Source organism: Cynoglossus semilaevis, chromosome 11, assembly GCF_000523025.1.
Source record: "Cynoglossus semilaevis isolate Cse_v1.0 chromosome 11, Cse_v1.0, whole genome shotgun sequence".
NCBI lineage: Eukaryota > Metazoa > Chordata > Actinopteri > Pleuronectiformes > Cynoglossidae > Cynoglossus > Cynoglossus semilaevis.
Genome location: NC_024317.1, coordinates 3697826 through 3709931, shown reverse-complemented (window position 1 = coordinate 3709931; position 12106 = coordinate 3697826). Strand labels below are relative to the sequence as shown.

General features: G+C 44.0%; 2 protein-coding genes across 8 annotated transcripts in view; one reads left to right on the top strand and one right to left on the bottom strand.

The window, feature by feature from the left end:
* ruvbl1 (RuvB-like AAA ATPase 1) overlaps positions 1 to 2379 on the bottom strand; it is a 4561-nt gene extending 2182 nt beyond the window's left edge. The window contains exons 1-5 of the mRNA XM_008319959.2: positions 2239 to 2379; positions 1558 to 1644; positions 1330 to 1462; positions 599 to 750; positions 230 to 319 (exon numbers count right to left, since the gene is read on the bottom strand). Coding sequence (XP_008318181.1) covers positions 230 to 319; positions 599 to 750; positions 1330 to 1462; positions 1558 to 1644; positions 2239 to 2379 — 603 coding nt within the window. The remainder of the gene's footprint in view (positions 1 to 229; positions 320 to 598; positions 751 to 1329; positions 1463 to 1557; positions 1645 to 2238) is intronic.
* Positions 1 to 12106, top strand: part of eefsec (eukaryotic elongation factor, selenocysteine-tRNA-specific) — a 100890-nt gene that overhangs the window by 2943 nt on the left and 85841 nt on the right. For 3 of the 7 annotated variants that reach the window (XR_003051006.1, XR_003051005.1, XM_025059776.1), the window contains exons 1-6: positions 2922 to 3965; positions 4933 to 5140; positions 5758 to 5854; positions 6058 to 6222; positions 6918 to 7562; positions 9673 to 9829. Coding sequence is in view for 5 of the 7 variants with exons in the window: in XM_025059776.1 (XP_024915544.1) it covers positions 3656 to 3965; positions 4933 to 5140; positions 5758 to 5854; positions 6058 to 6222; positions 6918 to 7562; positions 9673 to 9829 (1582 nt within the window). In the remaining 2 variants the exon portion in view is untranslated. Of the gene's footprint in view, positions 1 to 2921; positions 3966 to 4932; positions 5141 to 5757; positions 5855 to 6057; positions 6223 to 6917; positions 7563 to 9672; positions 9830 to 12106 lie in introns of those variants that run through there. The other 4 variants (XM_025059777.1, XM_008319963.3, XM_008319960.3 and 1 more) reach the window with 4 other exon arrangements.

Here is a 12106-nt window from a genome sequence, read left to right as displayed (position 1 = left end):
AATGACAGAGGCTCTTTCTAGTGCACAGCAGAAATGCAGCAGAGCTTTTCGAGCAGAACTGAGATGAAAGACCGTCGTGAAGGACAGAAGAGGACGAGCGACAGAGAGCGCAGTCGACCTTAGAGTTTGACGTTGTACTGAATTTTAATACAACGAAACAATTAGCTGATTAAAACCTTTAACATTTAACTACAGGACAAAGTACATCAGGACAGTAATAAGGTGATACCTTGACGGCTCCACTGTTGGCTTCAATGTAAATGACGTCTCCCACTTCCACGCGCTCTTTCTGAAGACTTTCGTAAATACTGGGATCCAGCTAAAGACACAAGAAGAGACATGATCAACACGCTGACCTTTTTTAAATTATAACTCTTAAGATACAGAGTATCACTAATAGTAATTATCATAACTCACCTAAAGACAATGTTTAGAAAGTCTAAAACCAATAATAAAAACCCCCATCTTGTTCTAATGTACATCTGGTGATGAACACCACATTAAAATCCACTGCACTTGGAGACAATACAGACAAAGTAACGGTGACTTTTGAACTGTAATATTTTGTTAATTTCCAAAGTTTTTCTCTCATCCTGACCTTGAGCTGCTTCGTGCCTTTCGCCGTCTTGAGGCCGATGATGACGTGGCTGATGGTTTTTCCGTAGCCGCCCATGGGATTCTCAGTCTCACACGGGGTCAACTCCGTCACCTCCCCTTCATACACCTCTTTGGTCTCTTTGATACGTAGCCCTGAAAGCAAGCGTCAGTGGTCAAACACGCCGAGAAATCAACCGAGCCTTTATACTCCTGTATCAAACGGACCGCCACATCCCTCAGTCTGCCAGACAATGGATTTATTACACAGAGAGAACACGTGTGCGCGTGCCCATGAAATTACAAGGCATCACTGTGTGTAACATGATCAGACGCGCTTCTCTTTTCATGGCAGCCTGTGGCTCTGAGACAGGGCAGCACACAGGTGGAGGACCCTCTGTGTGAGGGGTCAGACGACATCGTTTAGTGAGACAGGGCAGCACACAGGTGGAGGAGGGGTCAGACGACATTGTTTAAGGCATGGACTGTCCATCGTCAGGGTGACAGGAAGCTTCAAAAGACCAGCTCTGCCTGCAGATCTGATTTTAGGGGAGGAGCAGGGGTGCTGATGACCAGTTCTCCTCCTGCCTGAGCTCAATTTCCTCCTTTGTGACAGATGTCACTAATGGGTCACACAGTCCAAGACCTGCAGTAATTCTGCACCGTTTTGACTTTCAGCTCAACTAATTCACTAATCCAGAGGACAGTAACAGGAAACCAAAATTCAATACTCACCAATCGCCCTCCTGAAGTTTTCCATCAAGACTTCTGTTTTTTTAATTTCAGATGAGTAGACCTCACTGCCAACCATGGGGCAGAAAGGCACTTTGTTTCCCAGCTCCTGTGCAATAGCCAAGGCGAGGGCAGTCTGATAGAATAGAAATGGCCATCAGTGGTATCTTTCTGCAGCAGCTGAAGAAACTTTTGCCCTTGGTGGCTAGTGAATATATGCTGAACACTTACCTTTCCTGTACCAGGTGGCCCTGCTAACAACACAGCTCTTCCTGCCATCTTCTTAGAGCGGATGAGCTCAACGATGATTCCACAAGCCTGGGGAGTGACATGAAACACAAATTATTATACACAAATATTGGATGAAGGGTTCATGACAAGGCCAATATCAACAATTGGGAGAGACAGCAACAGTAGATCGAATAAGATTTTTTTGTGAGGAAGTCCAGTAAAACAACAGCACAGATTCTTCTTTTTTCAAGAAAATCTTAAAAACAGCTGTACACAATCTTTACTTTTTTACAGTATGTTTCTTCTGTCAATTAGAGTGAAGATTTTTAAATATTAATACGTTTTTTATTAGTAATACATACATTTGTGATAAATTGTATCTAAACTTTCACAGTAGCAGTTGTGCCGATAACACTAACAAAACATCGCAGTACAGAATTACTTTTTTAAATTAAACACAAACTGAACACATTTACGACGAATGAATGAATGAGTTCGTTTGTGGTGGACTGTCTCTTTAACGAGCATGGGCGCACTATGATACAGCCACGCTAGCATGCTAACTAAGCTAACGGTAGCATCACATGAAGTGACAGTAACCTCTGCCGTGAGCCACTTCACTTATTATAAGAGTTTCTTGCAAGTTCCATTTTTAAAAATTGTTAAAGTTATATTTATTACCTCTCTGGCAGCCTCCTGACCGACCAGACCACATGAGCTCTGTTTAGCATAGCCGGCCTCGTCCAGTCCTAGTCCCTTGACATGGCTGTGAGAGGCGATGCGCTGGGTCTTTGTGGTGCTTTTTACCTCCTCGATCTTCATATTTGAATTTTTTTTCAGACAATTAATGCTATACTGCAATAGTGCGTCTGAAATGAACAGAAAACAAGCCGCCTTCGGGTACTCTGGTTATTTCTAACCGCCGCGTTCGGCGCCGGAACTCGTGTTGTGTGTTTTTTGGTTTCCACGCCAACTGCTTGCCCTCAGCGAGCACGCGCCCCACACGCCACCAAGCGCGTTCTTGTCTTTGCCTCTTATTTGGATTACTTATTTTGTATATATATATATATTAATTTTAAAGCCACACTGCCAACTTGTTAATGAAATAGGTAGTCCGTTATAATCTTATATAGTGAACCAGTTGGTTATGTCGTAGATTAGTTGTTCAACTTCACAATTAAATACAATTATTTAGATACTTTTTATTTAATTAGTTTACTAGTTGGTAACTTGGTGAGAAGGACTGAACACCGTATTTTTCCATAATGGTAATTTTTGTTTGTTATGTTGCAGAATTGGAATTTTGTAAACCCAACTTTATTCAAAGCCACTTTAATCATTTATTAAAGATCAAAGCTATGTACAAGAAAATGCAGCTCCGTTCATGGATGAAACGCTGAAATAAAATACTGTAATATTTGTGATATTTCTTCTATGTTAAAGGATTAAGGAAACTGCTTACCGCGCGTACGCACGCAACGGTAAGCAGTTGTACAGGGTACAAACATGTACGCCACACCGCAACACTGCGTAATTTGTTTCCATGTGCATCACTAACAAAAAAGTACTCGGAAGTGATACCCTGAAGCGACGCCCATCTAGACCAGCCTCTAAAACGATTGGTCGCCACAAAATCAAACAAAACAGCCATTGGTTAAAAAAGTGTCACTCGCTGCAGCAAAGAAAGAAACCCCGCCTCTAAATGTTTAACTTCCGTTTGTGTTGCGCTCGACTCTGGTCGTCGTAATAACAAAACCTGAAAGTTGACAGTGAGTCAGGAAAAACTAAATTATTACAGAAGAAATAATATTGTTTTAAACCTATTTGTGATTTAAAATATTAAATCATACAGTTGTCGTGGACGATCGATCCAGACATTACTAACAGAGGGAACATTCAGCCTGAGCATGGTGTCATGTTAACTTAGTGACAAGCAGATCGGAAGTTTGTCTCGCGGTGCTAAGATAACACAATTTTTGTAGCAGAAAATCCAATTTCTGTCGTAGTTAAACATTAAACTTGTATTTCCAGTGATTCTGGGTCCAAGGTCCAGACCAGAGTTAAGAAAAACTGTTGTCAGTAAAGTGGTGAGTCAATTATGTCTGAGTGTGCTGATGACAAGAGCCGCATTAAAACGTTGAATTTCAACGTTGGAGTCTTGGGACATGTGGACAGCGGGAAGACATCACTGGCCAGGGCGCTGAGCAGCACCGCCTCCACGGCAGCATTCGACAAGAACCCGCAGTCCCGTGAGAGAGGCATCACGCTGGACCTGGGCTTCTCCTCCTTCACGGTGGATCTTCCAGATCACCTGCGGGATAGTGGCGGACAGCAGCCGTATGACAGCCTGCAGTTCACCCTGGTTGACTGTCCAGGACATGCCTCTCTGATCCGCACTATCATTGGGGGTGAGCTCTTTACACGATTCTGGTACCAAATATCAGGGACCGATTGTGTAATAACCATCACCTCAAAAGTAGTTTCCAGCCACCAGCAGATGTCAGCAAATTGTCTTTTGTTCCTGTCGCAACAACACCACCTGCTGAGCCGTGTTGAGTCATTAATTCTCCATCATAAAATGTGTTTAATGTCAGAGTTTAACTTTTTAAATTTTAGCAATTTTACCCCCTGTCAATGTTTGAAATTTGTTAGCAGAGTGACCTGTATAGTGCAGTGATTCCCTGCAGCGCCCCCTTTTGTAGGTTATAGATGCAATTTTTTAATAATAAATTGTCCTCACCGCTCCCCAGTAGGGGTCTCCCGTTCTCTGTATGCATGCTGTTTAACTGCAAAGATATAAAAAGTGCATCTGTACGTAGTTAATGTCTTGAGCCAAGTCAAGAACAAAAATAGAGTGTGAATGTTGCTGTGTCATGTAACCAGCTGACAATATCAAACATGCGAGCCAGTGGGGTGGCACATGCTGTAGATTAGGGAGGAAGGAAAGTGTTGGAGTCGGGGTATGTATTAGACTTCCTCTCGTGTCTCAAGTGGGGAGAGCACAGGAAGGAGGGAGAGCCAAAATAAGGGAGAGAAAAGAGTGGAACACAGGAAAGGGAGTCTGCCAAAGTCAGAAAAAAGGAGAGGGGAAGGGAAGACGACCAAGTGAGCTCCAGCTCCAGTTTCAAGCCTGCAGCCGTTTACGCTCTTTGCCTGGTTGCACCATCATCTAATTTTTGTTCTTGTTCTCATGTTTTTGTGCGTCTGTGTCCAATCCTGTTTGTGTTACAATTACGAACCCATAGTCTGTCCACAGGCCTTATGTTGACGTAGTTGCTTCTCAGAGAAGCGAAGCAGAAAAGTGTCTCCATCGGCAACAAGCGCACATTCCCCTCTGATTGTGTTTGGTGGTTGTGATCCCTGTGTTTTCTCCAGGTGCCCAGATTATTGACCTGATGATGCTGGTGGTGGACGTGGTGAAGGGCGTCCAGACTCAGACCGCCGAGTGTCTGCTGATTGGAGAGCTGACCTGCCCTCGCATGGTGGTCGTTCTGAACAAAATCGACCTCCTGCCGCCCAACAAGAGGCAGGCGGCCATCGAGAAGATGACCAAGAGGATGCACAAAACACTGGAGAGCACGAGGTCGGCATTTACCAACTTCACATACAGTATGTAGAAAATGTGATTAAATAATGGCTTCATACTCTAGGGTTAAATGTGTCGTCGTCTGACTGGCCTGCCTGCAGTCCAGAAAAAGTCCAGCACCAAAAATGTAAGGAGAGTCAGGCAAGGTCTGATATTTTCCAAAAATAAGGTTCAGGTTAATTTGCAAATTCCATTTTATTTTCCCCCTGCATTTTAAATAGAGCATCAGCTTTTCTGGACACGGTTTAAATCAGTCCTGTAATGTTACTGCAGTAATTATTTTGGCCTGACAGATGCACACTCACACATAGGCAGACGTTTGGGGAAAATTGCTATTCTTGCCCAGGGACACTTGACATGAGAACTCCAGGAACCAGGGATCAAACTGTTGACCCTGTGATTAGTGAAGGAGTCACTCCAGCTCTAGAGTTACAGCAGAACTTTCCTACAAAGTGCCTAAATCAATGTGTGTCAATGACTAAACGTACGCCATTAATGTTTCGTGCCAAAGTTCTATGAACGTTTTAACTTTTCAGCTTACTAAAATAATTATTTTGAAGATCAAACCTATTTTTTTCAGACCTATTTTTAAAATATATTTTCCTCTCAAACAGATTTAAGGAATGTCCAGTAATTGCTGTGGCAGCCAAGCCTGGAGGTCCAGAGGCCCTGGACTCAGAGGAGCCACAGGGGGTGCCAGAGTTAATACAGGTAAAGTTTGTGACATCAATGTTGTGATTCTGATCGTTTTTTTTTCAATAATAGCAATTTTGCAACAGTTTTACCAAATGTATTATATACAGTAACATAAAGGGATTTTAAATGAATCCCCACAGTGTCCAGTTCCACTTTTGTGTCTGAAAGTATTGGATTTTTATTTTTTATTTTTAATAAAATCGTTCTGTCTGCCTCAGCTTTTGAAGAAACAGACGTACCTCCCTCAGAGAGACCCTGCAGGTGACCTCCTGATGGCGGTGGACCACTGCTTCTCCATCCGTGGACAGGGGACAGTGATGACTGGCACCATCCTGCAAGGCTCCCTGGCTGTTAACGACACCGTGGAGATCCCAGCTCTGAAGGTACGATCCAGGAATTATACATTTGTCACAGTCACATGGACACAGTGGGCAGACAGACAGGTGGACAGGCAGAGGGGCAGACAGACAGGCGGACAGGCAGAGGGGCAGATGGCTGAGTGGGTTCAGTGTCAGAGGATGTTTAACTTTAATGTAAGTGAAGGATGGGGGGGTGGGTGTGGTGGGGGGACTGGTGATGGACTGGCACCGCAGTACTGGAGTAATACAGAACAGATGCAAACCTACAGGGAGACTCATCCATTTGTCGCTGCAAAACACATGTTCACCTCTTGGTGGCAGCAAACGGCTGAATAAACAATTCGTTACCATACAGTTTTGATCCTGGTTCTGTTCTGTGGCTTAGGATGAGAGAAATCACGGAAAGTAACAGAATAGTTCATACTGTACATGGTACACACACACACACACACACACACACACAATATGTATATTATATCGTTTATATACGTGTTTTAATCATCAGACATTATTATTCATGTTGTTTCCTGTGGATGACTTGTTTTATTTTAAAGTGTAATAGGTGTGTGTGTGAAAGTATTTCAAAAAGTAAAAACATCATTTATCCATGTTGCTCATTTTGAAGAAAAAAATAAAAGAACATTTTAATTAATTTATTGTACTATATTTTTTTTGTTTGTTTATTTTTTATTTATTTCTTATTTATTTTGTGATTGCAGGTGACCAAGAAGATAAAGTCGGTGCAAATGTTCAGAAAGCCAGTGTCAGGGGCCATGCAGGGAGATCGTGTGGGAGTGTGTGTGACACAGTTTGACCCTAAGCTGTTGGAGAGGGGCGTTGTCTGCACCCCGGGCTCCCTGCGGACCCTCTACGCTGCCGTCATCTCCGTTAGAAAGATCGGCTACTTCAAGGGCTCGCTTTCCACCCGTGCCAAGTTCCACATCACGGTGGGTCACGAGACCGTCATGGCCAAGGTCAGCTTCTTTGGCCTTCCGCCCGCGGTAGCGTCTGAGGTCACCTCTGACACCGAACCAACTCCAACACCACCCTCCTCGCTGCAAACACCCTTCACCCAGGACAGGGAGTATTTCTACCAGGACGAGTATGTCAGAGGTCAAGGAGAGGCCGGTTCAGGACCCGACCCAGAGCAGTGGGCCTTGTTGGAGTTTGAGCGGCCCGTCACCTGCCCCCTATTCTGCCTCGTGATTGGCTCCAAGCTGGACGCAGACATCCACGCCAACGCATGCAGGTTAGCCTTCCAAGGCCGTCTGCTACAGGGCTTCGAGGATAAAAACTACACCGAGACTGCTCTGCCCAATCTCCGCATCTACAAGACCAAACACAGAGAGGGACAGGTGGAGAGAGTAAGTGAAAGTTCATGTTTAAATTTTTTTTTTCTCCAACTGTTCTTACCTTCATGTCTTTGTGTCCCTGCTCCTCTGGCCTCTCTACCACCTTGTACGTCATGTGTCTGTTCGGCGCTGCTCTGGATGTTTCTCATTGCTGGTGGCACTGGAGCGTGCCTCCCAGACAGAGCCCCTATTGTATATTCACAAACAGACACGTACACACAAACAAGCATGTATACGCAGCCCCGATGAGCAGCGTTTGAGGCACGGCCACGCACGCATGCCTTAGCATGCGGCGAGGCACACAGGGTGTGCGTGGGTGGCCGCCTGACGCCACCGGCCCTGTCTAGCTGTCAGAGGCTGGCGCTGTTTGGACACACCTGAGTGGCACAGGAATACCCACATTACTGCGAGTTAACCTGACTCTGCCGTCTGGTCTCTCTGCCTCAGCACTTCTCTCTCCCACACTCGCTCGCTCTCCGGCCTCCTCTATCTCTTTCTCACATAAAGTTGTCATCTTGATTTAAGTGTTTGTGGTTTTGCCGTTTCGTTCTGTCCTCAATCTTCAGCTCCAGTTCATTCTGATCCCTATCGCCTCTTATCTAATTCTCTTGTTTTCCACTGATATCTGATGTGACAGCTTTCTCTTCTTCTGAACGTTTTTGCATTTTTATTTGTGTAATGTGCAGACTGTGGATGTTTTGACTCTGCGTGCGTGGCACTCACTCGTTTTCATATTTTTGCACCCTCCTGTGGGGTCAGGTGCAGGGCAGGGGTCAAGTGAGTGAGTGAACTGGTTTCCTGCTCTTCACACGTCAGGTCTGCTGACAGCTCCGGTCACGGCGTGTGCGATGGCGAGAGGTCAGAGTGCGGTTATGTGACGACGCGTTTGTCTACTCCTAAAGAAAACACGCAGCAGCAGATATGTGCAGTCATACTTCATGACTCCACATTCCTTGCATTAATAGAACACATAACTATCATGGCTGAGATGACATCCTCCTCCAGTCCTGATGGATACGGTCTGTCTGCGCTGTACAGCCGGTAACTGTAATGTTTTTATTATCGGGGCATCAGTCACGCGATCAGTCACACGATCAGTCGAGCGTGAAAAAAATGTTCAAGTTGAAATGTTCAAGAATGGAGAAGAGAAATAAAGAAATAAAGATGAACCAGAACTGATCTACAGACAGAATGCTGCCTGTGGGTTATCACAGGTTAACTCAGCAGGTTAACTCAGCAGAAATAAAGATGAACCAGAACTGATCTACAGACAGAATGCTGCCTGTGGGTTATCATAGGTTAACTCAGTAGGTTAACTCAGTTAGTCTATTAGTTGGACATTCATAATTGGACTCATCTCCACCTTGGCATCGAGACAGTGGACGAATCCAGACAGTTGGACTAAATAAATACTAGATAATTTTAGGAGAGAACAGAGCTGTCTTTACTTGCTGCACCAACTGGTTGGTGACTCACTGCTGCTGTCAACGATGGCCTTGGTGTTTTTTTTTTGCACAGTTTTGTGCAAAGTTCAAAATGTCATGTACGAACTTGAACTCATTGATCTGAGTCCAAACTGGACCATTGGGTCAGGATTAGAGCTGAGGCCCAGTCTGTCTGTTTAAATGAATTTAAATTCAGGTCTGACCTTTCACCCCCTAAATTTAAACAGGTATTGATGTTTTTCTTTTATTTATTAAAAGTGAGTCATGGTAATAGACCATGACTGTTGAGGTGAGCGATTAAAAAAAAAAAATCCATTATAAATGAAAAACATTGTGTTCTTCATGAAAGTTTTTATTTATTCAGAAACTGTGAAATGGTGGGAATTATTATTATTATTGTTTTTCTTGTGTCATTTCCAAAAAAAAAATAGAAACTCCACTTCTTGTTGGTACAGCTGTGTTTTTTTTTTACTGCAGGTAAAATAAACAGTTCAACAAAGTTTTCAAAAATGTTCAAAGAAATATGTCTTCTCTGTAGAAACCTTGACTGGTTTGTTAAACTCTAGGTGAAAGTTAATGGATTTATATCAGACAACGTCACTAAACCTTTCAGTCAGCGATGTTTGATGATCCGTCGTCCGTTGCCGCTCTTTGTCATCGACTCCTTTTCGTTGCAGGTCAGTGACGACTACACCGTGATTGGTCGAAACCTGTTCAAGAAGGAGACCAACCTCCAGCTCTTTGTGGGGTTAAAGGTCACGCTGTCGACAGGTGAGAGAGGCGTCATCGAGGGCGGCTTCGGACAGAGCGGGAAATTCAAGGTCCGGATTCAAGGTAGGAATTTCTCAGACACTTGAGGGAGTTGGAGTTTTCACAGTACGAAGGTGTGTCCCTCTTCATCCTCACGCCCGTACGGAACACTTTCCCCCGTCTTTCCTTTGCCAATGGGGTTCCACGGGCGGTTTTCAGGATGTGGTAATTCTGAGCCACATTCCCAGGATTCCTCTGGGGATGGCCCGTGTTCCGGGGGAAGTCTGTTCTGTGTTTATTTTACCTTCTGTTGCTCCAAACCCACGGCTCCACACCGGGAGGGAAGAGAAAACAAAAACATTTAGAGAGAGAGAGAGAACCTCACCGACATCCTCTCAACCGACTCACGCTCGGATACTTAAAACTCTCCGACGTTCTGACAGAAGCGTCGTCTGGCAGGGACTTAGAGGAGAGGGTGTTCATTCAGGGGGGCGCAGGCCTGCGATGGTACAGTTCTGCTGATGTGGATGAACCAGTGACATCTGATTCTTTTAGTGCAGTGGTCCTCAATTAGTTTCCGTCACGACCCCCCCTTGGGGACAGAAATGTTTTCACGTCCTCCCTCTCCCACTCCCCCACGAATTCAAATACTGTTGAGAGCCTGATAATGTGTATGTTTCTATCTGTACAAACCACTGTATGAGCTGCTGCCACCTAGTGACTGGAGGCTTGTTATCATTCAAGCATTACAGCAGTGGTACACTTATGTCCAGGGTGCCATATTCCACTGAAAGTCCCTCATGTCCCCCCCAGGGGGCCCCGCCCCACTATTTGAGAAGCTGTGTTTGTGCGACTAGTGAGTGTCATGATGAATGAATGGGTTTATTTGAACTCAGTGCTTGTTTGGTAACAGATCAACCATGTTCAGAGTGAAACACTAACATGTCACAGTTTTTTTAACGGCTTGCTCACCCTCCTACAGATACAGCAGGGGGCGCAAGAGATCCTATTTGTTTATATAATTTTGTGTCTAAAAACAGCTTTATTTACAACTCAAACTTTTCCTTGGTGTAAATCCCCAACATGACTCAGGTGACTGGGGTAAAACAGTTGTTTTTTTAAATTACAAATGTGTTTGCCAAAGGGCAAAGGTCAAGAATTTGGATTATTTTGTCATAACTTAAAAGCTGTCAACAAAAAATTTGAAGAAGCCGGAAACACATAAAATGACTCTAAGCAATGATTTTCCAACACGAAAGATCGCGATTCACCGCGTTTACTGTCGCAGTAAAAAGATGATTTTTGTTTTTGTTTTTCTTTGTTTTGTTTTTTTTTAACATTTCCACTGTTGTTGACGATAAACATTCAGAGCAGTAACTTTTCATTTTAAACTCATTTATCTCCTAGTTTTCACTGAACATTAGTGAAGAGTCACTGGTGGAACAATGGGAAATCAACAGTAAAAATCTCTGTTTGATTATTAGAAAGTTGCAGATAAAGTTTTGCTGAGTCAGTTTTGGTTCAGCTCCGTCCAGGCTGCAGTGAATGAACGTTTCTCTGTTGTTGCTGGTCACTCTTATCAGGTCCTGACTTTATGTCTTAACCTGATTTAACTCACACTGGACGTTGTATGGAGTCAAGTTTGGGCCTTGATTGTGATGAATGTGGTCTGATAAGTCCAACCGCTCCGTCCAATCACGAGTGCGTACTTTGTCTGCACTTTACTTGACTCTTGAAAAGTCTAAACTCTATTAATCCCCCGCCAGTGTTTTGATGATAATATGGAGGGGGAAAAAAAATCTTCATGTTTTTGCACAGTCAAATACCTCGACATGTATTTGAGGGAAAACATCCTTTGTGCCAGTTGTTAGGTATGTGAACACAAAACATTTAAGTTTGGGTGTGCGAGTGTTTGCTGCGGTGGCAAATGGAGGTTTTCAGCTGATGGAAGATAACAGGAAGAGACTACTGGCTGCTCCGCAACCATAACAACCCTCACATTGGCATGGAGATAAGGAGAATAATGCTGGTGCCGCGGTACGTGAGGTCAGACAGGCAACATGTGAAGCAGTGAACCCTGAACATCTCTGAGCTCCTGTGTTCAAAACAACAAAACAAGCTACCGTTTTTTGTTTTTTTTTTATCCTCCAAACATGCACATAATATAATAATAATAAAAAAAAAAAAGAAAGTCAAGGAGACAGATCTGACGCCGGTGAAGAATTTGTTGTGCATGCCTGAAGAACGTCGAACAGAAACATCCACAGGAAGCGACTCAGACTAAGAACCTGAGGTGAGGATGAGTGAGTTTCAAACAAGATAAGACGCGACGTTGGTAGCGGGTGAGGGTGGAGGGGGGGT